At 46.3% G+C, this 27,347-nt stretch overlaps 1 protein-coding gene across 2 annotated transcripts in view; it reads left to right on the top strand.

Annotated features, from left to right (window-relative positions):
* The window catches only part of MGMT (O-6-methylguanine-DNA methyltransferase), a 255,691-nt gene that overhangs the window by 195,192 nt on the left and 33,152 nt on the right, over positions 1-27,347 (top strand). For both annotated transcript variants that reach the window (XM_081823290.1, XM_081823291.1), the window contains exon 3: positions 21,762-21,922. In XM_081823290.1, coding sequence (XP_081679416.1) covers positions 21,762-21,922 — 161 coding nt within the window. The remainder of the gene's footprint in view (positions 1-21,761; positions 21,923-27,347) is intronic.

Below are 27,347 nucleotides of genomic sequence, written 5' to 3'. Positions count from 1 at the left end.
TTAAGTTTAAGACCGTGCACCGTGGCAGCTTCACCCACCATCCGCATCCAGTTCATGCCACTTTTTTTTTTTTTAAAGATTTTATTTATTTATTTGAGAGAGAGAGAGAGAGAGAGCGCAAGAGGGGGTAGGGTTAGAGGGAGAAGCAGACTCCCCGCCGAGCAGGGAGCCCGATGCGGGACTCGATCCCGGGACTCCGGGATCATGACCTGAGCCGAAGGCAGTCGCTTAACCAACTGAGCCACCCAGGCGCCCCATGCCACTTTTTAATGTCAATTATAGAGAAAACTGCTCCTCTGGCTTCAGAAGTTTAACTTTCTTCTGAGAAAGTTGGTGGCTCTTCAGACTTAATGTCCAGAGCAATAGAACCAGGCATGTTCTGGAAAGCCCTGGTGTCCAGTGGGTAAGTGAACACAAGCACATTCTTCCAGAAGGTGGAAGTTCTTTATGCTGCTGGTAATAGGGTCAGAAAAAAGAAAACCGGGATCTTTAAATCCGCATCCCCAAGGTGCCATCAAGATGGACCTGGAGGAAAATTCTACGTGAATAAGAACGAAGACGGGAAGCCTCATCTTTGTTACTGAGGGGCCTGCCTGTCCTGAGTGATGTTTTCTCTCTGCCTGGCATACATGAGTGAGGACTAGTTCGGGGCACCGAAGAAATGGGTTCAGAGCACCGAGGAGGAGCGCTGAGGGAGAAGGCGCTTGTGCCCTGGCCTCCAAGCTGGTGCCAGCATCTTCTGGACCACAGATGTGAGCGGAGCCGAGGGGTTCTCCCTCCAGTCCTGCCCGCGGAGAGCCCAAGCGTGAGCTGTCCTGAGGCTGCAGCCTCCCGTCCTGGCCTGGCAGAGCTGGTGGGGAAGTGGTGGGCTATATTTTACTCATCCTTCCACCCCCTTAGCAACTTCTAGAGTGTGTCGTAAATGGTAGATACGCAGCAAGTGTTTATGCACCAGAGAGGAATGGCACCATGCCCGTTCAGCCCAGTGAGGGGGACACTTGTGCGCTCTTCTGTCCCGGGAAGAGAGACGCTGTACTGAGTGCCGCTTACCAACACCTCCTGTTTCCTGGGAGCTCGGGAATGCAGTGATTCATTATTACATAGTTTTGGGGGGTACTTTTAGGAAGAAACATCTGTTCCTTTCTGATCCTTTGTTTCTTAAAATGTTCAACAGAGTCACACATTTCTAGTAAGTGTATTTTATTTCACTTTTTTTTTTCCATAAAGTACTTAATTGAAAATGGCAAGTGGGGTGGTTTGCAGTTTTTCCGAGCTGAGGAGTCCAGCTGCAGGCCCAACTGCCGTCAGAGTTTTTGGTTTGGTTCCTGGAAATGGGAGTTCGTTTTTTTAATTACATACATAATAACTAGCAGGAAGATGTTCAGTTTTCAGAAGCTAGGAGTGAGAGGAGCATGGGTACCAAAATGGGGACAGTAGCTTGGGAGTTGTGAGTATTTGTTTTCAAGTCTGACTTCTGTTTAATTTTTTTAAGTGTTTTAAGGAAGGAAGCCTGGTGGAGCAGATCTGTCAGCTAACACAGGCACACACCCCTTTTCTGTACTCTTTTTGGCCTATTTTCCCTGGTAGTTAGGCCAGCTCTTTTGAAGACATTGTACCCCAGGCAGAGGGCCATTTCTGCTGGAAGAGTTGAGATCTTTGGCTGAGCTCTTGGTCACACTCTGATCAGCCGGGCTGAGAGCTGACAAGTTTGCTCTCGGTTGCTTTGTGCTGTGTGACTTCAGATCCTTGGTCCCCGGTATTTCTGTGCTGGGCCAGCAAGGCCGGGGAGAGGAGACGATGGACTTTGGTAAACCTGAAGCTGCACAGTGTCTAACACGATTGGTCGTGTGGTGTGTAAACGGAGAACTATGAAGTCTCTGTGATAAAGTAGTGGACTCATCCAGATAGGTCTGGAGTCCATGCAGGTCTCTTGAATCCTGGGCTCTGGGTGGAATCAAAGCTGAGAACCGTGGAATCCTCTTCTGCGGATCTGGTTCAGGAAACTATTTCTTAGATGTTTCAAGTTTTGATCAAAGCAGACATGCAGTTGAGGCAGCCTCTACCCGTGGAAGTTTGCCCTGGGTTTGCATGTATCTGAACCCATTAAAGAAGCCCAGGTATTAAGCCTTTTAGAGAACGTATGAAGAAGTTGATGGAAAGCAAACTCTTAGCAGGAGTACAGTGAGGCAACAGAATCTGTCAGACTATTTAGGTAGATTCCTAAAGTAAATCCTAAATCATTTCTGAGTACATTCAGTAGTACCTCTTGGCCTCACTTTCTCGTCACGAATTTTCACTTAACACTTCACCGACCATCATGAGCCCTTCATAAAAGGCAGTGAAGTGTCCATTGCTGTGAATGACAGAGCTGCCTGAACGCATGGGCCGTGCTGGGGGAAGCCGTCAGGCGCCAAGTGTGTGGGGTGGAGGGTAAGAACACTCCGTGGCACTTGGGGTGGTCTGAAGTGGGGTCTAGATGAGGCTGCAACGACAGGAGAGCTGACAGCACCAATCAGTGGGGCCCGTTCCCTGGGCTGAGGTCAGACTGGAGAGGGGGCAGGTCCCAGGGTGGGAAGGCACAGTGCAGGACGGCAAAGGGCTGTGGCCAGTTTGGCGGGAGCTCGGGGTCCCTCGGGGGTGAGCCTGAGTCCAGGCCAGACCGAAGGGGAGGGGGGTGGGGCTCTGACTAACACCAGATGCAGAATTTGGATTTGATTCTGTGTGCATGAGGAGGAGTCTGGAAAGTCTTGCAAGCAGGATGGTGACTGGGACCGGGCAGGGTTTTCAGAAGACTTACCTTGTTTGGGCAGGTTCTCTGGAAGGGAATGGAGTGGGTCCAGGACAGTTCCGAGGCTCTGGTGGTTGTGCAGGGTATGGGTGGGAACTGTGCATGGGCAACAAAAGGGAAAGGAGATGGGAAACATCACAAAGCCCAACCCAGCCATATTTCCAGGGATTTTCAAACCTGAGTCAGTAGGAGAATTTTAGTGCCATCATGAACAGCAGTAGGCAGCTAGAAGGTGTTACTGCCTTAGGGAGAAAGCTGTGTGTGAGTGTGACGTGGCATACAATTGGAGGTGATGACCAGCACCCCGGGTGGCCGTTCAGAGCAAGCAGCTGGCCGGGCAGAGCCTAGGGGCAGTGGACTCTTGGTCACTTGCATTCCCCTGCCCAGGGACGCCTGATGCCGAGTCCACACAGAACCTCAGTCAGTAGTCAGGGAGGGGCAGAGAGAATCAGGAGGAGGACTCCGTGCAGGATCTGGTGCGGGGGTCAAGCAGAGATGGGCAGCTCCTGAAAGAAACCAGAATCCAGACTCTCCCCTCCTATCTCGTGGTTGGTGCATAGAAAGCACCTCGGGTGATGCCCAGTGCACAGGGCGTTCTCCACCCCACCAGCCCTGTGACTCGTGTCATTTAGTTACTCCAGGCGCCTCCGGCTGATGCGGTTGGTGTTGGAGGAGGGGCACTTAAACTCGGCTTACATTCGGGTTTGGAAAAGCACCTGATCTGGGGGCGTTAGAGGTGGAGTGACAGGGAACCATCTGGAGACACCCGGAGAGGACCACATACTAAACACCTCGCAGGCCCCATCACCTCTGCCACCACTCCTCAGCCCCTGTCGTGCACGTAAACACACGGGTGTGGTTGGGCCCCAGTAAGGCTTGGTTTACAAAAGCAGCTGTGGGCCAGGTTTGGACCGGGGAGATACTGAAAATCCTATGTGGGGACAAGTGTAGCCTGAGTGATGGTTTAAATGCTGGATAACTGTTGGTGAGGAGGTGCTGCAGGCAGCAGCTGTGGTACTGGCCCAGCAAGAATGGGGGCCCGAGCTAAGGGGAAGAAGAAACTCCCTTGTGTGCATGAAAATGGCCCGGAAGGACACACTGTGTGTCCTCTCTCCCGGGAGAGCTTCGGGGACCCCAGATTCCCTCGTTGCTGCCCATCCACCATTCCCAGCGTGGGCAGTGATGGGCACTGCGATCAATTATCTGGGGTGAACACGGCTCCCCGGCAAAGCTGGGCAGCTCAGAAGCAGGTCACATCCAGGCGTCTGTACACAAAAATGGATAGGTATTCACAATGCAGTATTAACACACCAATGAAAAACCAAGTTGCCTATAGGATTCTAGTTTCTGGTAGATTATTTTTGTACCTAGGCCTGTCATGTGGTCTCCTAAGCGTTGACAAACCTGAGACAGTAAGAAAGCCAGACCAGGTGTGAATACAGTTGTTGTTAACATGATAGCAGTTTTTTCTTTTAAGGTGAGAATAAGGCTGTTACTTCTTCCCATTAAATTGTAGTCATACTACAGTTTCCTATTACTTATGATCTAAGCAGCTACAGAACCTTGCTCAGGTTGTTAGAAGAGGGGATGCAACTTGTTAGAAGCAGTAATTTCAATCTATTTGTTCCATTTTTATCAGCACTAAATAATACCTTTTTAGTATCCTATTGGGATTAGGGTGGGGATGCCAGATAGAATACAGGATGCCCAATTAAACTTATGTTTCTGATAAACAGCGAACCATTCTTTTAGTATATAAGTATTTTACAGAAAAATTTTGTTGATCTGAAATTCAGATTTAACTAGGTGACCTGTATTTTTCATTTTTTTACTTGAGTGTAGTTGACACACAGCGTTACGTTAGTTTCAGGTGTACAGCATAGTGATTCAACGAGTCTGTACGTTGCCATCTGTCACCACACACCATGGACGCTGTTTTGTTCTACACCTTTTATTCCTGGGACTTAGTCACTCCATAACTGGAAGTCTGTGCCTCCCCTTCACCCATTTTGCCCAACCCCCCACCCATCTGGCAACCATCAGTTTATTCTCTTGGATTTATAGGTCTGATTCTGCTTTTTGTTTATTCATTTGTTTTTTAGACTCCATTTGTGAGTGAAATCATATGTTATTTGTCTTTCCCAGTCTGACTTATTTCACTTCATACTCTCTAGGTCTGTCCATGTTGACACAAACAGCAGATCTCCTTTTTTATGGCTGAGTGATAGTCTTTGTACATATATACCACATCCTCTTTATCCATTCATCTATGGATGGATATTTAGGTGGCTTCCATATCTTGGCTATTGTAAATAATGTTTCAATATGGGGTGGTGCATATATCTTTTCAGATTAGTGTTTCTCTTTTTGGAGGGGGTAAATACCCAGTAGTGGAATTACTGGATCATATGATATTTCTATTTTTAATTTTTTGAGGAACCTCCATACTGTTTTTCACAGTGGCTGCACCAATTACATTCCCACCAACAGTGCACAAGGGTTCCTTTTCTCCTCATCCTCGCCAACACTTGTGGTTTGTTGTGTTTTTGATTCTAGCTATTCTGACAGGTATAAAGTGATGTCTCATTGTGATTTTGATTTACATTTCCCTGATGATGAGTGATGTTGAGCATCTTTTCATGTGTCTGTTGGCCATCTGTATGTCCTCTTTGGAAAAATGTCTGTTTAGGTCTTCTGCCCATTTTTAATCAGATTATTTTAGTGTTGAGTTGTATTAGTCCTTTGTGTATTTTGAATATTAACCCCTTATTGGATATGTCATTTGCAAATATCTTTTCCCATTCAGTAGGTCACCTTTTTGTTTTGTTGATGGTTTCCTTCACTGTGTGAAAGAAAGCTTTTTATTTTGATGTAATGCCAATAATTTATTTTTGCTTTTATTTCCCTTGACTTGAGAGACGTATCTAGAAAGATGTTGCTATGGCCAATGTCAGAGAAATTACTGCCTGTATTCTCTTCTAGGATTTTAATGGTTTCGGGTCTCACATTTAGGTCTTTAATCCATTTTGAGTTTATTTTTGTGTATGATGCCAGAAAGTGGTCCAGCTTCATTCTTTTGCATGTTGCTGTCCAATTTTCCCAACATCATTTGTTGAAGAGACTTTTTCCTATTGCATCTTCTTACCTCTGTTGTCATAGATTAATTGACTATATAATTGTGGTTTTTATTTCTGGGTTTTCTGTTTTGTTCCAGTGATCTGTGTCAGTTTTCGTGCCAGTACATGCTGTTTTGATGACTACCACTTTGTAGTATATCTTGTAATCTGGGGTTGTGATCCTCCGGCTTTGTTCTTTTTTCTCAAGAATGTTTTGGCTATTTTGGGCATTTTGTGGTTCCACAAAATTTTAGGATTCTAGTTCTGTGAAAAATGCTGTTGATACTTTGATAAGGATTGCATTGAACTGTAGATTGCTTTTGATAGTATGGACATTTTCACAATATTCTTCCATTCCAAGGGCATAGAATATATTCCCATTTGTTTGTGTCGTCTTCAGTTTCTTTCATCAATATTTTATAGTTTTCAGAGTACAGGTCTTTCACCTCCTTGGTTAAGTTCATTCCTCAATATTTTTTTTATTTTTGGTATAGTTGTAAATGAAATTGCTTTTTTAATTTCTCTTTCTGCTACTTTGTTATTAGTGTATAGAAATACTGCCAATTTATATTAATTTTGTATCCTGCAACTTTACTGAATTCGTTTATTCTAATAGTTTTTCAGTGGAGTCTTACGATTTTCTATGCATAGTATCATGGCCTCTGCAAATAGTGGCAGTTTAACTTCTTCCTTACCAACATGGATGCCTCTTATTTCTTGTCTGACTGCTGCTGCTAGGACTTTCATTACCATGTTGAATAAAAGTGGTGAGAGTGGACATCCTTGTCTTGTTCCTGATCTTAGAGGAAAAGCTCTCAGTTTTTTTTTTTTTTTTTTTTTAAAGGTTTTATTTATTTGACAGAGAGAAAGACAGCCAGAGAGGGAACACAAGCAGGGGGAGTGGGAGAGGGAGAAGCAGGCTTCCGCAGAGCAGGGAGCCCGATGCGGGGCTCGATCCCAGGACTCCGGGATCATGACCTGAGCCGAAGGCAGACGCTTAACGACTGAGCCACCCAGGCGCCCCGAAAAGCTCTCAGTTTTAACCACTGAATATGATCTTAGCTATGGGTTTGTCATAGGTGGCTTTTAATATGTTGAGATATATTCCCTCTAAACCCATTTTGTTGAGAGTTTTTTTTCTGCATCTGAGATGGTATGATTTTTATCCTTCATTTTGTAGATGTGGTATATCATGTTAATTGATTTGTAAATATTGAGCCATCCTAGCATCCCTGGAATAAATCCCACTTGATCATGGTGAATCAGCTGTTTATTGTTGAATGGGGCCTACTAGTATTTTGTTGACTTTTTCATCTATGTTCATCAGGGATATTGGCCTATAGTTCTCTTTTTTTGTGGCATCTTTATCTGGTTTTGGTATCAGGATAAAACTGGCCTCATAGAATGTACTTGGAAGCTTTCCTTCCTCTTTTATATTTTGGAATAGTTTGAGGAGAGTAGGTATTGACTCTAAATATTTGGTAAAATTCACCTGTGAATCCATCTGGTCCTGGACTTTTATTTTGGGGAGAGTTTTTAAAATAACAATTCAATTTCATTAGTAATAATTGGTCTATTCAAATTTTTTATTTCTTACTGATTTAGTTTTGGAAAATTATATGTTTCTAGGAGTTTATACATTTTTTTCTAGGTTGCCCAGTTTGCTAGCATATAACTTTTCATAATATTCTCTTATAATCCTTTGTATCTCTGTGGTATCAGTTCTCTTTCATTTCTGATTTTTTTAATTTGAGTCCTTTCTCTCTCTGATGAGTCTAAAGGTTTATCCCTTTTTATCTTTTCATAGAACTATTTCTTGGTTTCATTTTCTTTCCATATTTTAGTCTCTTTGTCATTTTTTTCTGCTCTGATCTTGTTTCCTTCCTTCTACCCACCTTGGGCTTTGTTCTTTTTTTTAGTTCCTTGGGCTGTAAGGTCAGGTTGTTTGAGCTTTTTCTTGAGGTAGGCAGTCCTATATCACTATGTATTTCCCTCTTAGGCCTCCTTTTGCTATGTCCCAAAGATTTTGGACAGTTGTGTTTTCATTTTCATTTGTCTCTGTGTGTTTTTTCTCCTTTGATTTCATTATTGACCCATTGGTTGTTTAGTACCATGTTGTTTAGCCTCCACATGTTTGTGTTTTTTCCAGTTTTTTTTCTTGTGATTGATGTCTAGTTTCATACCATTGTGGTTAGAAAAGATACATGGTATGATTTCAGTCTTCTTGAATTTATTGAGGCTTGTTTTGTGGCCTAACATGTGATCTATTCTGGATAATATTCCATGTGCACTTGAAAAGAATGTTGTTTTTAGTTGGAACATTCCATATATATCTGTTATGTGCATCTGGTCTAGTGTGTCATTTAAAGATGCTGCTGCTTTATTGATTTTATTTGAAGATCTAGCTATTGATATAAGTGGGAGTGTTAAAATCCCCTCTTATTATTGTATTATCATCAATTTCTTCCTCTGTCAGTTTATTATTTGCTTTATGTAATTAGGTGCTCCAATGTTGGATGCGTAGATATTTAAAATTGTTATATCAGGACGCCTGGGTGGCTCAGTCAGTTAAGCATCTGCCTTCAGCTCAGGTCATGATCCCAGGGTCCTGACATCGAGTCCTGCATTGGGCTTCTTGCTCAGTGGGGAGCCTGCTTCTCCCTCTGCCTGCCACTCCCCCTGCTTGTGCACGCACGCTCTCTCTCTCTCTCTTTCTCTCTCTCTGACAAATAAATAAATAAAATCTTTAAAAAAATAATAAAATTGTTATATCTGCCTGTTTGATCCTATTACCATTATATAAAACCCTTCTTTGTCTCATTACCATCTTTGTTTTAAAACAAGTCTATATTGGGGCGCCTGGCCTTCGGCTCAGGTCATGATCCTGGAGTCCCGGGATCGAGTCCCGCATCGGGCTCCCTGCTCAGCAGGGAGTCTGCTTCTCCCTCTGACCCTCCTCCCTCTCGTGCTCTCTGTCTCTCATTCTCCCTCTCTCTCAAATAAATAAATAAAATCTTTAAAAAAAAAAAACAAGTCTATATTGTCTGATATCAGTATTGCTACCCTGGCTTTTTTTCACTTCCGTTTGTATGGTAAATGTTTTCCATCCCTTCACTTTCAGTTGTATGTACATTTAGGTGTGAGGTTAGTCTCTTATAGGCAGCATGTAGATGGGTCTTGTTTTTTTAATCTATACTCCCCCCCCCACCCCCACCCCGTGTCTTTTAACTGGAACATTTAGGCCATTTTGTATTTAAAGTAATTATTGATAGCTATGTACTTATTGCCATTTTGTTAATTGTTTTCTGTTTGTTTTTGTGGTTCTTCTCTGTTCCTTTCTTCTCTTGATCTCTTTCTTTGTGATTGATGAGTTTCTGTCACATTTGGCTTTCTTTCTCTTTATTTTGTGCATCTGTTACAGGTTTTGGGTTTGCCATTACCATGAGGTTCATATATAGCATCCTGAATATACAGCAGTCTATATTAAAATTGATGGTCATTTAATGAACACAGTCTTAACGAGGGATTTGTATTTCCAAGAATCTGTGAGTTCTGTGAGATTTTAAAATTTGTTTGCATTGCAATTAAAATCTTGGAGAGTAAACATCTCATCATTTATAAGGGTAAAATGCTTCTTCAGTTGGGAGTCACAGTTGGGAGATGTTTTCGTACAACAAGTTCAAGTTACTATGTTTCAAACTAGAGTTTTCTTGAGTATCTGAGAATCCTTTGAAAAGAAAAGGATCCCAAAATTCTCGGGCCAGAGATTCCAATCTAAGCCAAGGACTTAAATTCAGAATGGCGCATACTTGGGGCCTCTGTAGGCATGCTGTTGCACATCTGTACTGAGAAATAAGACCCAGTTCTGAGAGTAGGGAGCTAGAGATTTGGGACCAGAGAAGAAGAGAGAGACTCCAGAGCATTAACAATTGCGTTGTATTTGTGGTTGGCAGAATGAGGCAGCCCAGAGTCCCATGTCTGACCTTGGGGATTAGGTGAGCCTGCATGGGGCAGCAGAGAAAGGACATGCTCTCTCTTCAAGCTCCCACCAGATAGATTTTCAGTGGGGTCTTCTGCCTCTTTGTCCCCCTCTACTGTTCTCAAGCTCTCAGGGTGAGGCGTTTAGGGGTCAAATCAAGGCTTAGCGCTCTGAAGTACTGCCTCCTGACTCCAGGGTTCGCGTGCAGGGCCTCTTCCCTTGTCCTGGCTGTCAGAACACCTGTAAATAAATGCTGCTCTGTTTTTGCTGGAAAACTCTGTGACACCCCCTTCTCTCTTCCCCTGGGAGGGCTGTGAACCGGGTCCAGGCATGGAGCTTACGGTCCACAGACCCGCCTGCCTGCAAGTGTGACAGCCTCCCAGAGGGCTGTATTGATTTTTTTAAGAGGAAGAAAAAGGCATATAAAATTGGACTTTCCAACCTTCTTTGAGTAGAAATTGGTGCTTCCAAAGGGAATTTTAATTGGCTGGCTTTGCAGCTAAAATATTTTCTACCCCTTTCTTTCTCTTCTTCACCCTGCCTCTCTCTGTTCATCCTTTTAGACTTCCCCCAACCCCGTTTACTTTTACTTCCTGCTCTTGAGCAAAATTGGGTCCTTTACGGGTGGACTTCTGATTGGAAGACCTCGGGGTGTTGCTAAGTTTGAGCACCCTGGAAGGAAGACAGAGGATGCTGGGGGAGCAGCCAGCTCGGGGAAGGAAAGGAGGGGGCGGGAAATGGCATCTGTGCTTGCTGTTCAGAGTGAATCACCCTTCAAATTGAAAATCTTGATTTCCAGTGCCAGTGACAATACTTGTTGAAGAAGTACAAATCTTTCCTGCTTCTTGTAATCTACTTCTTGCAAATATTAGTACTCTGGAAAAAAGATTTATTTTAATAATGTGAGTTTTAGGGTTTTTTTTTTTTCTGTAGTTAACATTGTTTTATTACCCTATATCCTTGCCAGAAAGCGCATTTTAAGAGTTTCAATTCAAAATTAAATATGACCTCAGTGTTTTAAAATACAATTACATTAACTGTCCATTTAATAGTTGCTTAAGATTTTTTTGGCCACTAATGTATAGTCAATATACTTGTCTGATATTAAATACAGGGTTTTCAGCCATGCTCACCCGCTAACATGTTCCAGCTGCAACAATAAATAGGAGCAAAGGCTTTCTGAGAAAGTGAGCTACAGAAAGTTGTTCCCAGATGAAACTGCAGTGTTCTTTTATATCATCAGCTATGCTTTTCTTTAAAAACTCCACTGTGTTTAATAATAGGGAACAATCTATTATTTATTTAGAATTGTACAAACCAATTTACAAGACAGGTAATTAAGTGGTAATTTAGGATTATTTATTAATGAGCCCAGTACACAAGTTAATGGGACCAAACCCTGTGGAGGTCAGCCCTCCTAGAAGACGTGCCTTTGGAGAGAAAAGAAGTAGTGTCTTCAGAACATTCAGTTACTATTTTAACATTTAAATTAAGACACATTCCCTTGCTAAGATGCAAAATAATTTTTTTTTCTGAATTGCATCACAACAAAGTAGTCTTGAAGCTGTCTGGAGATCAGTTTTGTCAACCATATTAAGGGTGGGTATGTTTTAGCCCTGTTAGTTCGAAAGGTGTGAGAGCCTCGAGAAGGAGCTGTGGTTTCCCAAGCTCAGGCACATCCCACTGTCCCTGTCAGGTGCTTTGCATCCGGGATACATTGCTCACCGCACATTCCAGAATTCCCAGTCACTGTGGGAGGGGCGTGTGTGTGCCTGCTTCCTGGGAGCTGGCTTTCTTCTCATGTCTGTTTTCCCCCAGCAGTGATCAAAAGGCAGAGACTGCAGAGGGTCAGCTGGTGCCCTCTGCATGTCCTGGGGTGGGGGGCGGGGAGTTCTCCCCACTAGGACCTCTTTCCTCTTTCAGTGGTGATCTAATGGCTGCCTCTTGGAAGACTAAAAAACCTAATGGAGAAATGAGGGGCAGCATAAGTGGCCTTCATAGAATATGTCTGTAGTCACTGGAATTCAACCTTTATCTGTAGTCAAAGAATGAAGATAGAGCTAAGTATGCTGCTTCATTTCATTTTTCCTGCGTTTCATCTCATTGTGCAGTTGATTGCCTTATATCAGGAGTGGGGAATGGAGCTGCCATGAAGGAAACTCACTTAGTTTTGTGTCTTCAAATCTGAAACAATTCCAGGTTTTGACTGTAGAGTCCTATCAAAGTAAGCAGAATTGGAAGTGATGCCCAGTCCCTGGGCTTTAACAAACTTTGTTATTTGGCTGTCTGCTACGAAATCTGAAAAGGCAGAGAAATGTAGCTTTCACTGTTTAGAAAATCTTTGTGGGTTTTTCCTCCCCCTGGGGAATGGTTTTCAGCAAATTATTCATTGGAAAAATGAAATCTGAAATGCAGGTGTTTCTCCGTGCACATGTTATGGTGGCAGGACTAACCCTTGCATCTTGTTCACGCCTTCGCTCGCAGGCAGGCACTGAGCATCAGTAATGTGCCAGATAGGACCCCAGGGCTGAGAGGCAGAGTTGGGAGCAGCTCCGGGACAGTGCCTGGCTCTCCATTCAGGTACCCGGAGCAGCCTTTGCGGGAAGCCCGTCCATCTGACTTCTTCATGCAGCCTGGGCTGACATCTGGCCTGCTGGTTTGCCAAGCCACGTAGAACAGTACTATGGTGTTTATCACTCTGGGACTTGCTTCCATAGGGCTAAGTGTGGTGAAGATGATGGGCCTGGGACATCCTAAGGCCTAGACTTCTTACTTCTAAAAAGGAATGTATGGAGTGGTCATCGAGGCATTTAAATATAAACATGGCCTTCCTTAGGGTATAGACCAATAATGCCCAGTGGGCCACTCCCTACAAACCTAAGACCCTATAGTAGGGGGCACCTAGTCTCTCTTCTTGGAAGCGTCTAGAATATTAAAAAAACTGGAACTGACACTCAGAATCCCATTGTCTTTGAATTGATAGGGCAGTGGGCCTTGGATGTAGTCTTATGGATTAGGGGAACTTTATAGAAGTTACATAAATGTAAGAGAATAAATCCAAATGCTATAAGGGCTATATGCTATATAGGATAATAGGATATATGCTATCAAGAATAGAGCATGTAAATATAGGGACTTTGTATTAAAGGAGTAACTGTTTCCATTTCAGAGATCATCAAGAATACTGTGGATTCGTGGAGGTGGTCCAGAGATTAAGGTCTTTGGATCAGACAGACTCTAATTCAAATCCTGGTTGCATCCCTTATGCGTTGGTCAAGTTATTGTCACATAACTTCTGGACTCCGTTTCATCTTCTGGAACATAGAGATAGTATCTCCCTCAGGGGTTATGGGGAGGAATAAATACAGAACAGTTTAACTAAATACCTGGCACATGTTAGGCACTCAGGAAATTGCACCTGCGAAGTTTTATGGAAGTGTTTACCTTGACTTGTTTCCCTATAGTTGATCCTCACCTTTATTCAGCGGATCTCTCCTTTCCAAAATGCCATATTGTGTAATGAAGGTCTGACATTGAGACATTTTCTCAACAGGGACTTCTGAAGTCAGTTGCCTTGACTGGCTGACTTTGAATGTGTTATTGAGAGAATTGGGATATTAAATTGCATGTTAGAAAACCAATCATCTTTTACCCATCTTAACTATGGCCCTGAGGTTTTCCCATTCTCGTGCTTTCTTTTCCCCCTAACACCTGTTTGTTTTAGGGAGCAAAGGCCCTCTCACTGATGTTTCAGTTCCTCTATGTCCCTAAAATCTTCTATCTCAGAGCAAGCCCTTGTTGGAAACCTGTGTCTTTTTCCTTAGGTGTCCTTGCAAAAATTTAATGGCACAGAGCATTTAGTCGTATGTAATGACTTTCTGCACTATCATTCTGTCGTTTGGGCACAAACATCGATTTCCCTTATCTTGGCATGTGAAGGAAGGAGTCTCATTCCTGTCTGTCTCTCCTCAGCCTGCACACACCCTCAGTGGAGCAGAGCAAGGGCACAGAGAGTCTTTGAGGGCATTGGAATGGGGCAGCTTGTAGAGAGGCCAACTCTGCGGATTGGCCCAGCAGAGAGAGACCAGACTGTAGAGGATGCTCAGAGCAGGTGGCTGCTGCCTTGGGCCACATGAGTTATAGAGTCAGCCTCAGAGATGTTGCGGTTGACCAGATGCCCCATTCTGAAATCTGGATGTTAAGATGAGGCTTCTAAAATTCTTGTTTGTGGATCAATTCATATTTGTCCCTTCTTTTCTGGGAATGAAGAGAATTACCCTATAATGCACAGTTACCTAACCCCAAAGATCCTTTGGGGGGAAAAGTACCCATATGGGAATACCAGTAATTTGATGAGACTGGTGGAAAAGACTCCTTAAAAATTGTATTTTTACAGATATTTTTCGACAAATGAACTAAATTTATTCTTATTGACAGGCTTGTAATCTACCTAAGTAACAATTTGATTAGGATTTTTTATTCCTCTTTCATGTTAGCTATTTCTTTTTTAAAACTATTTCGTTGCTAATATATAAGCATTTCATTTGTAAGAAGCTAAATTAAGCTGGGAAAGAGGAATCTACCTCTCGTGTGTGAAATGTTAGAAAGCTGCTCTGCTCCCTGCTTCAGTGGTGAAAAACAAATGCAACACAGATATAAGGCTATTTGAACTCTTTATTTGCCACATTTACAATATTAATAACAGCGTTTCTAGAAGTTGTCACATCAAGTAAAAGATCTTCATTCCAGGCTGTCTTTTGGGGCCAAATTGAGACTGGATGCATGCATTTAATAAATTGTAGTCTCAAGTAGTCATTTTTGTAAATAATTAGTTTCAGTGAAAGAATAAGTTAGCATATTGTATGCATCTAATGTTGCAAATGTACATACAGCAAACTTTGCTATTAATCAACAGTCAAGCACCGCAAGTGGGGTCTCATACATAATGAATTGTGCTTAAGCCTCATGGGTTTCTTGATAGAAAAATAAAAGAAAACACAAGTGTAGTAAGCTTTTGAATAAAATTTAACTAGATTGCTCTGCATCCTGTAATTGTTTTGGAATCATTAGGGACCTGATAATTCATCTATAGTTTTGGGGTGTTTTTATCTTCATCTGTCAAATAGTAGAGATTTTAATGATATGTTAAAGTGCAGCTAAAATACAGTTTTCCTTTTAACAATTTGAACATTTAGGAGAGAAAATAAATAGGCTTTTTTAAGGCATTCTAGTCTGCCAAGTATACTATTTAAATTGTGTTTTTAAGATGTTTTATTGCTTATGTATTTACGAATCATTTTCAAAAAGAAAAAAGTATATAGTTCTTATGACATATACCTTGTATTGAGGAGTTGAAAATTTACATAACATTTTCCGGGTTTGGAGAGGGTTTTAAAATACTATCATAAATTCCTCTGTGGTCTTGTGTAGATTCTGACATTAATTTGAGCCCCAAATTTTGAGGGCTTAGGATGCCCATTAAAAACTGATATCCAATTTAAGCAACATACCTGTGACCACCCAGAAAGTGAGTAGATTGGGGCCCAGTTAAATTTTACTGCCGCTTCCTCCTCCTATTGTTAACCTTGGGACGTGAACCATTGGTGGCCTATGATAGGATCATAAATGTAGAATCCATTTTGGGGGTGTGTGATTGTGGGGGTGGAAGGTATCAGGCAAGGAGCAGAATTTATGTCCATCTTTGTTCTGATCCACACTGTAAAAGCTCAGCGAGGGTGTGCAGAACACCTGTCAGAGCTCCAGCTAGGCCTCCTGCAGGGACGGCTGGAAGTACCACCTTCCCCGCGAAGCCGTCCCCAGGACTTCTGTCTGGACCAGGCGTGGGTTCGCTTCGCTACTAATTTCCCTCCGTCAAATGGTAGCAAAGTCTCTTTGTTTCACAGAGATGGACCTGTGAAAACAGACCCCAGAGCCCAGCACGTGAAGGTCAGTCCGTAAACCCACGTGTTAGGAGTCATGGCAGCCCCTCTCTCCCTTCAGGTGCACACGTGCAGGATCGCGCCTGCTGTTGTGTAAACGTCAGTATGTTGCTGGTACTCCCTTCGCCTTCTCAGTTGACTGCAGAGCACGCCCAGGGCAGCATGGGAAACCCACGCACTGACATGCATGTCGTTGGGACGGCACCGGACGCACCGTCACACCGCCCGCTGCCGCCCTGAGCCTCGGGAGGCTCCAGCCCTGTTGCTCGATGAGCCCCGGTCCGGAGGCCTTTGTTCATCTCTGACTCGGTGCTGCTGCTGGAGGCCGATGTTTCTCAGTACCTGCATCAGCACTCTGCTTTCCTCCTTCCCCTGTCTTCCCTGGTCTAGAAGTTCAGGTGCCTGCACAGATCCCATCACACCCGCGCGGTCGTATTGCTGTGAGCTGCTAGCCGGCAGGCGGGGTCACAGAGCTGCCGCTGGGCGTGTCCGTTCATCAGACGGCCTGTGAGAGCCGGCATCGGGGCGGGCGTCGGGAACACGGCGCTGAGAGGCCGAGTGCAAGGTTGCGGGCACCTCCTCTGCGTCTTACCTCCGCCTCCTTCTCTGCGCCGTCGTGCTGCAGACGCTGCGTCAGTGCGTCTGTGGATGAGCCGCGGGCATAACGGGTCCTCGATGATGGCTTAAATAGAATCAAGCCACAAAACTCAGCTGGAATAAAGAGTTTAAAATCTTTATTCAGCCCCTTCATTTAAAAAAAAATGATTTTTTTCTTTGATCGTAGGTAGCATAATTTATTTCTTGTCTTCCATCCTACCACTGGAAAAAGAAAAGCATCTGAGCTTTAGCAAGAAGGTATCATTAAGTGCAGGACAGATCCATCAGACACAAACACAAGAGACTCTGCTAGAGATCTGTTAAATTAGACATAATTGTGCATTTGCCAGTGATACTTGGCAGCAGTATCCACATGTTTTAAAATCACCTCTATTGCAATTTTAAACTTTTGCTGAAAATGTGCACCTTCCTGAGGCTATGGGGTCTGGTGCTCTGCTCTGGAGTCCACACTGTGTCCTAGAGCCAGAGAAGGGGAGACTTGCTTATCCAGCTCAGCTTGGGAAATGTTTCTCATTGTAAGGGTGTCCAAAATGCTGTATGTGGCTAAGGCTCTGGACTCTTCCATCCACTACAGGCTGTACCCTGCTATCTGTGTGTTTTCCCGCAGACCGATCGCCCGGCCTTGTTAAAGGACACAGCCTGGGTCAACTCGCTGCCAGATTCCAGGTGAACTCCAGAGAATACGTGTCTTTGGAACTCTTTCCTAAGGTTGTAGCTCTGCGTGGGTGAGCCTCTAGCATCACCCGTTCATGTTCCCAAACCGTAAAACTCAATTTTATCCCAGGAAGACAGAAATATTGGAAAAGTACTGGGGTAAAACAAGAGAGGTTTTTGAATGTCTGCCCCCTGGGTGTAGCTAATGCTGCTAATCAGATGTGAGAAGCTTAGAACTTTTGGCCTGTTTTCTTACATCAAATGGGATTTAAGCCAAGTACATGACATTTTAATGTCTTTGGGAAGTAGAATTCATTCAGAAATGAAGATTTAGTGATTCTTTACTACCAACAAAGTCTTGAGGTGCCCCCAAACCCAAATACCCAAATCTCCTGCCAAACTGAGTTTTAAGGTATTGAGCAAATTCGTAGCTTTGGGAAGACCCTGGAGGACGTGGGGTCAGGAATGTTCTTCCAGGTTTCCTCATGTCACGCCAGCCCTTGATGCTGTTGCAGACCCTGGGCGCGGCTTTCTGGTGGGCTGGCCGGCCTGGCTCGCTTTGCCCAGTGGGCTCCTGGTTCTGCAGCTGCCACTAGCCTGAGCCCTGTGCAATAAATGCACAATCATGTCTAATTTAACAGATCTCACCCGCTGGCTGGGGCGGCACACCCAGTGGCTTCCCATGCGGCAGATGGACGGCTCGGAACCTTGTCCCTTTAAACTTGGGTCCCTCCCCTTGTCCTCCTCTGCAGCTGGTGTGGTGCTGCCTCTGTCCCCTCACCTCCTAACCGAAATCCGTGTGTGGAGACAGCAGGCCGTGTTGCAGGTAGGAAGGACAGCTTTCCCGTGAGTGCCATCTAGGCTCGTGTGTGTAACGCCGTGAGTGGGTTCTGCTCCGTGTATGCGCGTAAGGCATCCCTGCATCACTAAAGACGTTTCAGAAGTCTGTTCTGGAGCACTCCCCCACTCTCCTGCGTCCTGATTTGAGCTGAAAGACAAAGCTGACATCTGAAACAGTTCACCGGAACATTCTTTCTCCAAGCTCCGGAAGGGACGGGGTCACGACTGCAGGGGAACATCACTCGGGGCTTTCGATCACACCGGCGTTCCCGGGGCTTCCCCTGGAGGCCGTTGTCGGGGATTGCCAGCAATTGCATGTTTCTTGAAGAAACCCTTAAACCAAACCACATCGCATTTCGTGTTTGCTCTATTGCGGTGTGCCCAGTGCTCTCTACTCTCCTGTGTGGAAAAGCTCAGCAAAGCCAAATTCATTGGTCAGCCGCTAGCCAGCCCTCTCTTGCCAGGTTTAACAAAAGGCGGGGGCTTCCATTGTCCCGGGATTGGCCTAGGGTGACTCTTACTGATGACGAGTGGCATCCTGGGAGAAGGTCTCAGGCGGAGCGACTCTGATGTGCCCCTTACCGCACGGTCCCGGCTGACAGCAGGACAGGGCCTGCCCTCGTGTGCCCTGTGGGCCGGCCAGCCAGCTGCCGGCTCTGGGCTCCCGCGCCTGGCACTGGCCCGCAGACGGGCGTGCGCGTCTCCATGCTGGCTGAGCGGCAGGCTCCCCGGGAGGGCTGGGATGGGGGCTTAAGGGAGCGTGGGCCGCGGAGCCTGTAATCACTGGGGCTTCGGGGCCGGTCGGTAGGGAAGCCTGCAGAGACTCCTCGGTAATAAGCGCAGTCACTGGCGGGGCCGTGCTGCTGTCAGACCGCGGCTCGCGCTGGGGCGTGCGAAGCGAGGCTGGAGGAGAGGGCAGGGCAGAGGATAAATTTCGTTTTATTGTAGAAATGGAAATTTGTGTCATGGCTTTAAAAATCTGGTTTTATGTGTGTGTTTAATGCCATTCATTTTAAATGTAGTATCATAAATCCTTGCTTCAGAAGCAAAGCTGTTTAATTACATTTCACCCATGAATAGTTACCTAATGCCAATAGAGAAAGAGTTAAAAAGGAGGCCTACAGAGTAAATCAGAGGTTGAGATCTTTAGCACAAGCATAAAAAATCAATTTAAGATGAATTTTACTACTATAAAAATTCTTCAAATATCCTTTTAAGAGTGGGAAATGCAAGTAGGGACATAGCTCCCGTTCTAGTCCCTTAGCCACGTGGAGGACGTGGCTACCGGCCTGGTCAGTGCCTCCGAAACCCAGACGCCCCTATTCTACTCAGGGGCCTCTGAGGAGGGAGCTGTAAGTCTTGGAGCAAAGCGGGTCGCTAGTGGGTACTGAAGCCCCCGCCGCTCGGTTTAAGATGCCCCGTCTCCTGTGGTGTGTATCCCTTGGCCCAGGGAGGCACATTCACCATCTGCATGACGGCCAAGCACAGCCCGCAAGCTCTGATAACCATCAGTAGCCTGCTGCAGGGTGCGTGTGGGTCAGCGTGGGCTCTCAAGGCAGTCCCTGTCCCTCTCCTGCCTCCTCGGGAGGGCGATCTCCCATGGGCTGAGGATGGGGACATCGGCACCTTAGCTCTCTTCATGTCCTATTTGGGCAGACATCACGTGCAGATTGCTGCCTGCACAGCCGGGCGGCCTTGGCCTTGCTTCATGGGAAGGGAGCCCTGTCTCACCTAGCACACCACCCCCTCTCCCTCCACCCCCGCGCGCGGGATGGCAAAGCACATGACAGGCTTCCCCATCTTTATTCTCCAGTATCATCAGGGCATATTTATTCAGTACGGATGGAACAGTGCAAGAACAGAGGGACTAGAATTTCTCTCTGAAGTTGAATAACGTTTAAGCCAGGCATGGGAAATTCGACTCCTTCCCTGACTAGATGTCCTGATGGAACGAGAAATCAGGGCAGGGAGGAGATGCATTTGCACCCCCAGCAATGTCTCTGCCCCGCTGGCTCCGTGGAAGGAGCATGTCCCGTGGGGCCCCTCTGTTGCTTTGGGGTCCACGCCGACCAAGGGCCTGTCCACGTTGAGTTCCCACCGCAGAGATCTCACAAAGGTGGCAGCTGGGCCGAGGCCTGGGCCTGCTCTGTCTGGTCGTGAGTTGGCAGGATGGGCAGCTTGTGTCTGTTGTCCCTCTCTGCCTGGACGCTTTGGTGGACTCGTTTCTTTTACCTGTCACTTTCCTGTTCCTTCCTTATCACTGTCCACGTGCAAGTGCTTAGAACAATGCCCTCCCCCCCCCACCCGATCCACTTTCTGTTCTACCATAGAAAAACAGTAGAAAGGGCATTTCTGTGCATCCCATCCAAGGAAGCTTATTTCTGGAAAGATCCAGGGACCTCAGTGGAGACTCGCCTTTCCACAGAACGCCGTGCCTGAGAGACTTGGACTCCAGCACAGGATTCTTTCTGTAAGACCTGCTTCAAGGTCTTCAGTTATTCTCTGTGCTGTGCAGTGCACAGGCTTCTGGATCTGCAACAGCCTGTGCATGCTCCTGGGGGCCTCAGTCACCCTGATGTCCCCGTGCTGGGCCACATGGCCAAGCAGCGGTGGCCTCCCAACTCAGACCCTCACAGGGTGGTGGGTCCGAGGCGACACAGGCAGCCTATAGTTTGGTGTGCATGCGTACCCATCCTTAACACCCAGAGAGTGAGGTGTGGAGGGTTCAGGAAGAGCCGCTTGCAGCTGCCCTACCCCAAAGCTTCAGTATCTGAGAATACCTGACAGACTCTGCCCTCCAGGCCCAGAAAGTGGCTAGGAAGCCTACCACCTGGTCCAGGGCCTTGGAAGGGAAGGAAGGAAAGTCAGCTGAAGAAAGCAGACTTGGTGCCAGCGCTTTTGTGGGTGTGGGGTTCTAGGAAATTGAAATAAAAACTGGATCCATCATAAAACTGTAGGGCTCAGAAGCAGGGATGTTTCCTCATTCCAGCAGAGCAGATCCCCAGAGACTCGGCACCTGCTAAAGGTAAGTCAGCTCTGTGAGAGGCCACTACCAGATCCCACAGATGGAGGAATTAAACCCTGAGGGCAAGGAACAAACTGAATCGAGTCTAAAGTATGTTGGTTTAAACTTAAGGAGATAAAAGGAAGAAGTGACCATAAGGAATGAACAAGGGAATTTGGGAAAAAAAAAAAAAAAACAGAAGCCAGAGCTGAGTGACTGACATTAGCCTCGCGGAAGGACCTACACATAGATTAGACACTTGAAGCATGAGACTCCATGGACCGAAAGCAAACTGCAAGGAAATCCCCCAGAATGCAGCCCCAATCTGTAGAAAATCCCGAACATGCTACTCTGTTGCAATTGAGTGGGAGGGGCGGGGTGATCAAAATGCAGGTTGATTACTTTGGTAGTATTTCTGGAAGATATTTTTGATGAGATGTGATTTTACAGATGAACGATAGAGGCTCGCGTGCACCTGTTAGCCTTGCAGAGGGGCAGCCACGCGCTCACTGGGCTGGCTTCTGCACTTGCCGTCCCAGCGCGTCACATCCTGCTTCACCGGACTGCGGACGTTCAGAGCCCCAAGTAGCAGAGCCTGTGTACTAGGATGTTCCTCCTGGAATCACCTCTTGTTTTCAAAGAGGAGCTGTGTTTCTTAGAGCTAAAGGTGGAAACGTGGCTGGAAGGCACCTGCCCACCGCTGCGCGGCCGTGGGCACACGTACCCGGGAAACTGCCATGTGGGCACAGTAACGTTTGTCTGCTTTTCACTTGTGTGGACTCAGGGCCTGAGGTTTATTACCCTCCTGTTATGACTTTTGCAGACCCACAGAGGCCCCCACTCTTCCTGAGCTGCTCGGCCGTCCAGAGGAAATGACGGAGCCCCTGGTGCAGTGCGTGGCCTGGCTGGATGCCTATTTCCATGAGCCCGAGGTCCTCCCAGGCCTCCCCTTGCCTGCGATTCACCATCCCATTTTCCAGCGAGGTCAGTAACTCCGCCGCTTCATAGGGTTTCGCTCAGGGAGCTTGACTGATTAACTATCACTTACATCACAGCCCATTTTATCGACTCTACTGACTTGGTATTTTTACATCATCTTAACAGAGACAGCATGTGGCCACGCTATAAGGACAAGAGTTCACGATCTCCACCCATTCCAAATGCTTGTGTTAGTTTTGGCACGTGGTCACGTAATTCTTGGCAAAGGCAGTAAAAATGATGCATGCAGATCGACTCTCGACTCTTGTTGGCTGAAAGGTTTAAATAGGAACACATCTGAATAGCAGTGAATTTTTCAATAAGCTTATTGTTAACTTAAACTATCTGCTTGCCAACAGCACAGAAAATGAGGCTTGTATATGGACAATTAGCCACTTCCATAAACTCGGCTGGTGAGATTTACATCAGAGTGGGTAGCGGCATTGGGTCGTCTCGGATAAGTTTTCAATCTGATTTCTCAAACTTGCCATAGTTAGATACTGTGTTCTTAAACAAGATTGAGAACTTACTGCCTAAATGTAGCAGGCTTAAGGCCATGGTCTGTGGTCACCAAAAAACATTTTCCCAGATGCTTCTTTTTAAGTTCTTGTTTGGACCTTAATTATGGCAACTAAAATTATTCTAGGCACATACCAGGGGTTTATTTTGCATAGTGATTTTTTTATACTCATTTTAAGATAAATGCATGTGTATGTGTACACAAATATGTATAGATGTATTCACACATGTACTCAAGGGAAAATACTACCCTGAGATTTTAGATAAGGTAAATTTACAGGCGCCTGGGTGGCTCAGTTGGTTGAGCGTCTGACTCTTGGTTTCAGCTCAGGTCATGATCTCGGGGTTGTGAGATCGAGTCCCACATTAGGCTCCACGCTCAATGTGGAGTCTGCTTGAGATTCTCCCTCTCTCTCCCTCTGCCCCTCCACCCCTCCCTCTAAAATAAGTATATCTTTAAAGTAAATTTAAAGCAATCTTGAATTTCAAGACAGAGTATCCTAAATATTTAATGGCATTCTAGTAGCTGCTATGATTTTCAGCAAAAAGAAACTTGAAAGTGGAGTAGGATTTTCAGGGGCAGTGGCTAGAGAAGCTCCTGGAAAGTTGAGCTAATACCTGCGTTGACTAACAAGGTCAGACAAGTGAACAGATAGTAAGAACCCTGAGCATTTTCGCACATAATGAACTGAAACAGTACAAGTATAATGACCAGGGTCCCTTATGAGCCCCCTGTGTCATTCAGAACGGCCTCTGGGAGGGCTGTGGGAGCTCCAGTGGGCCTCAGCATGTCGCTGGGCACATGTCACGTCCTGGATGGGCCCATGGGGCCACCGCCACTCTCCAGGGGCATGAACCAGCCCAGCTGCATGGAGGCTGCGGGGAGCTCGGCATGACCTCCATGTGCTGCACGGGCTGAGGAACTCAGGTGTGCCTTTGCTTCTGAAGTTGGGGCTTGGGAATCCTGGTGCTCTGAACTCTGCCGTCCACGGTCATCACTTGGAGAGAACTGTGCCGCTAGGAGCAAGAAAGAATTGCGCGACTGGCTTTCCTCTCTTGCAGGCTATTGAATAGTGAGCAGAAATTTAAGGTTTTGAGATTTTCAGGACAGAAAAATTAGAAAACCAAGGCAGGAGGTATCTGTATGATCGAAGGGGGAGGTGGGAAGTGAGCTTATAAAATCCTGTCCTCGGTGTTTGAAGAGGGCTGGGACTGGCCACACTGACCCTGCCTCCCTGGCGCTGGGCCTGAGCCAGGCCGTCTCCTCGTCCAGCCCCCATAGTCAGCGTGGGTGACCAGAACACGCCAGAAGCAGCTGCTGGGGTAAGGATGGGGGCCATCCAGCCCCAGCTAGAAGCTCTTCCCCGTTGGACGAGACCCACAGTGCTGGCGGGTGCTTCCAACTGGGGCCAGGTCCTTATAGCCAGGTTGAGGGGAGACAGCCTCCAGCACCCTCCTCGGGACAGGGTCCCCTGGGCCAGCCCCGCCTCCTGACACTTAGTGGTTGCCGCCGGCCAGGGTTTCCCACGCCGTAGCATGTGCAAGCCAGGTTTTTCTAATTTAGCTCAATCACTTACTCCCAGGCAGGGACCAGGTGTGGGGATTTTACAGTTTAAGAAGGGAGGTGGTGGATGGTTATAATACAATTGCTAACACGGAGTTAATTGGCACTAACCCCCAGATGTGGTAACACCCCTCTCTATCCAGTGGTGGTTGGCTTTGCTCTGTTTCTACTTTGTATCTTGTAGCACCAGTGAAATCCTGGTGAGTGGGCAAGTCCCATGCAAGGAAAATCCTCCGGCAGCCTCAGAGACCTCTAGACACTGCATTAACATAAAGAAATAAACCTTCACACAATGCGAGGCGTGGGTACGTTTTAATGTGGAATAAATGTTTTTTTTAATAAATTCTATTTTCTGTGCATCTTAATTTTTGGACACGTTTAACATGCTTTTGCGTATCATGTTTTCAGCATGGTCTCGCCTCTGAGATTTAGACCAGGTCTGCCTATTTTAACTTGTTCTAAAAACGTAATCCTGACAGAGCTCACCCTTGAGCTCCAGCGCCTTAACCTGCTCGTCCTCAGGCACTGGCCTGTGCCCTGGCAGCCCCCAGGGGCCAGGCCCCCACTGCATTCCGTGGGCCCCTCTTGTCTGTGGGCAAGACCGCTTCACCATTTCAGGATCTTCCATGAGATGAGCACCCTTTTCACCATTGGTTCATTTTTTAAGGCTGGTCACACACGTGCGCTGAGGTAAACCATGTGAAATTACAGTTTTTGTTAGGTTAAAAAACTTAACAAATACTAGAAATTTCACATAGTTCAACTTCTTATCTTGGAAATTCTCCCAAGTTTGATGAGTAACAAGTTAATTGCCTGGGTTTTTTGGCCAAGGAGCCGTGAAGCTGTCTTTCATGACCACAGGTCTGGAAGTGTGTGTGGCCGCCTTTTTCTGGAGCCACTACAGAAAGGTTTCCTCCGAGGGAAAAAGGCTGCAGTTACTGGGAGTGAGGTTTAGCGTGCTGCTCAGGAGATTACAAGAAAAGTGGGTGTTGAATAAGATGTGCTTTAATTTTCTTGTGAGATTGTGTTTCTGGTGGAGGGCATTTTCTAAGAAAAAATTGTTGTGTGTTGTTTTTAGAGTTTAGGGGGGGTTTTGCTTTTTGCTAATCTGCTTTATTAAAGTATCAACAGGACCATTTGTTGTAACCAGTCTGATGGAGAAACAGCAGTCTTGGGCACAGTGAGGCATTTTAGGGAGGTCAGGTGCCCCCCCCCCATCAAGTCTTTGCAGAGGTCAGCATTATTTTGAATTCATTTTTCTCCAAGAAATAGTTACTGAATGAAGCCATTGGCCTTGAAATCTTAATGTTTCTTTTATAATGAGATATTGTTTGAAGTTCTTTCCTGTTAATATTTTCTAACTTTATATTTACTTATTAAAAGTAATGTTGCTCCATTGTATAAATATGCATGTTCATGTCGCCTTCGTAGTCTGTGGCAAAGCAGGTAAAAAGATAAAAGTAGCACTTTGCCAGAAGCGCAATTTCACAGAGTTCAGAAAAAGCCAGACCTGAGGTAAACTGAGACCAGCTTTCAGATTCAGGATGTGTGCACACGCTTTCCTCCCCTTCTCCACTCCTCTGCCTGTCGAGGTGCTCGGAGCAGGGTGCCTGGGCCTCTGCGCCTGCTCTGCCAGGCTGGGGTGGGCGCTTCTTCCCTGGATGGCCCCCCAGGAGGCAGCCCTGCAGTGCAAGCCCCGCAGTGTGTGTGGCCTTGTGAGCCCGGTGGGTGGGTGCAGACGGCGGTGGACCCAGCTGCTCCTTCCACTGTCTTCTCACAGATGATGGTTTTCAACAGATGAGTTCTGAGTTTTCTTTTCAAAGTGACTGCAATGTTCCCTTTTAAATGAAATGTGTAACACTTTAATAATTCCTCCGTCACAGCTATTAGCTTATAGCTATGAATCCGGTTGCATGACAGTAGTAAGATCTGCATTTGTTAACACTGCTGGCGAGTATTCCAAAGCCTCAGAAAGGATTCTCGTATTTGTGTATCTCTGTTGAACACCCTCTTTCCAAAGGGCCCCTCCTGAAAGCCCTGCCAGAGTTACGGGAAAGGCCCTTCCAGGGTGGATGAATGAATTTCCCCCCTGCCCCCACCCTGTGTCCTGGAAGACAGTCCCACCATGCCATGTGCTTCCAGGGGAAGCTGTGGGAGTCCCGGAAGGCGGTTGGACCACGAGGAAGTGAACAGCATCATTACCTCAGGTCCTCACCAGAGACGGCCCTTTAACATTAAAACTCCCTCTCAGAGAGCCAAGCCAGGGCTAATCATGCCAGCCCCGCTTGGCCCCCACCCCCCAGGCTTCACTGGGCACAGGTCTTCTGCCCGCCCGGCTGCCGCTCACCCCGGGCCGCTGCCTCCCCAGGAAAGGAGGCACCGAGCCCTCCTCCTGTCAGGGTCCTGTGGCCGGTTTGGGTGATCGTCACGTGTGCACCTGTAAGTCCCGAGTCCAGCCTGAGCCTGAGCCTGAGCCTGAGCTCTGCAGTGCGTGCAGCAGAGACGGGGCTTTTCCTTGGCCTCCCCTTCATGTCCACAGCAGGAGGCGGCTCTGTGTGTTCACCAGGTTCCTGCTGATACTCTTCCCTGCACTTGAAAAAAAAATCGAATCTAAAGAGAGGCCAATAGTTAGAGCAAGGAATGGTATTTACAGCTTCTGGTTGGTGGCTCTCACGGTTCTCCCGCATTGGCAATGAGGCCGTATAGAAGTTGTTGCCCTTGCTATGGTATTACCTAGTTTGTAAACCTTCCGATGCCCATTTATTGATTAGAACAAGCTAACAACACTGCACTTAAATTAAGTGGGAAAGAAAGCTGGTGAAAATGTACTTTCAACCCTAGGGCTGCCACACTGCTTTTTGGGGGGCAGCAGACGTAGAAATGGGGCTCAAGGCCCTCTGAGGCCAACGCTGGGAAAGGTGCGGATCAACAGCCAGAGAGGGGGTGGCAGATGTGAGGGTCAAGGTGCCGGGAAGATGGTCAGGTGTCCGAAATCACGAGCAGCTCCTCCCGCCATGGGGAGTCCAGCCCAGCCCCTAACTGTGCATGTGGTTTTGAGCCGGGGCAGGGGGGCGGGAACAGCAGGGGAAGGTCAGGGGTGTGTTTAAGAACAAAGGTGGGAACTGCTATTCAACATAGTATTAGAAGTCCTAGCCACAGCAATCAGACAGCAAAAAGAAATAAAAGGCATCTGAATCAGCAAAGAAGTCAAACTCTCACTCTTTGCAGATGATATGATACTTTATGTGGAAAACCCAAAAGACTCCACCCCAAAACTGCTAGAACTCATGCAGGAATTCAGTCAAGTGGCAGGATATAAAATCAATGCACAGAAATCAGTGGCATTCC

This window comes from Leptonychotes weddellii, chromosome 6, assembly GCF_054177405.1.
Source record: "Leptonychotes weddellii isolate Sample4059 chromosome 6, ASM5417740v2, whole genome shotgun sequence".
NCBI classification, from domain to species: Eukaryota; Metazoa; Chordata; class Mammalia; order Carnivora; family Phocidae; genus Leptonychotes; species Leptonychotes weddellii.
Note: the sequence above shows the minus strand (reverse complement) of the source record. Positions and strands in the feature narration are given on the sequence as shown.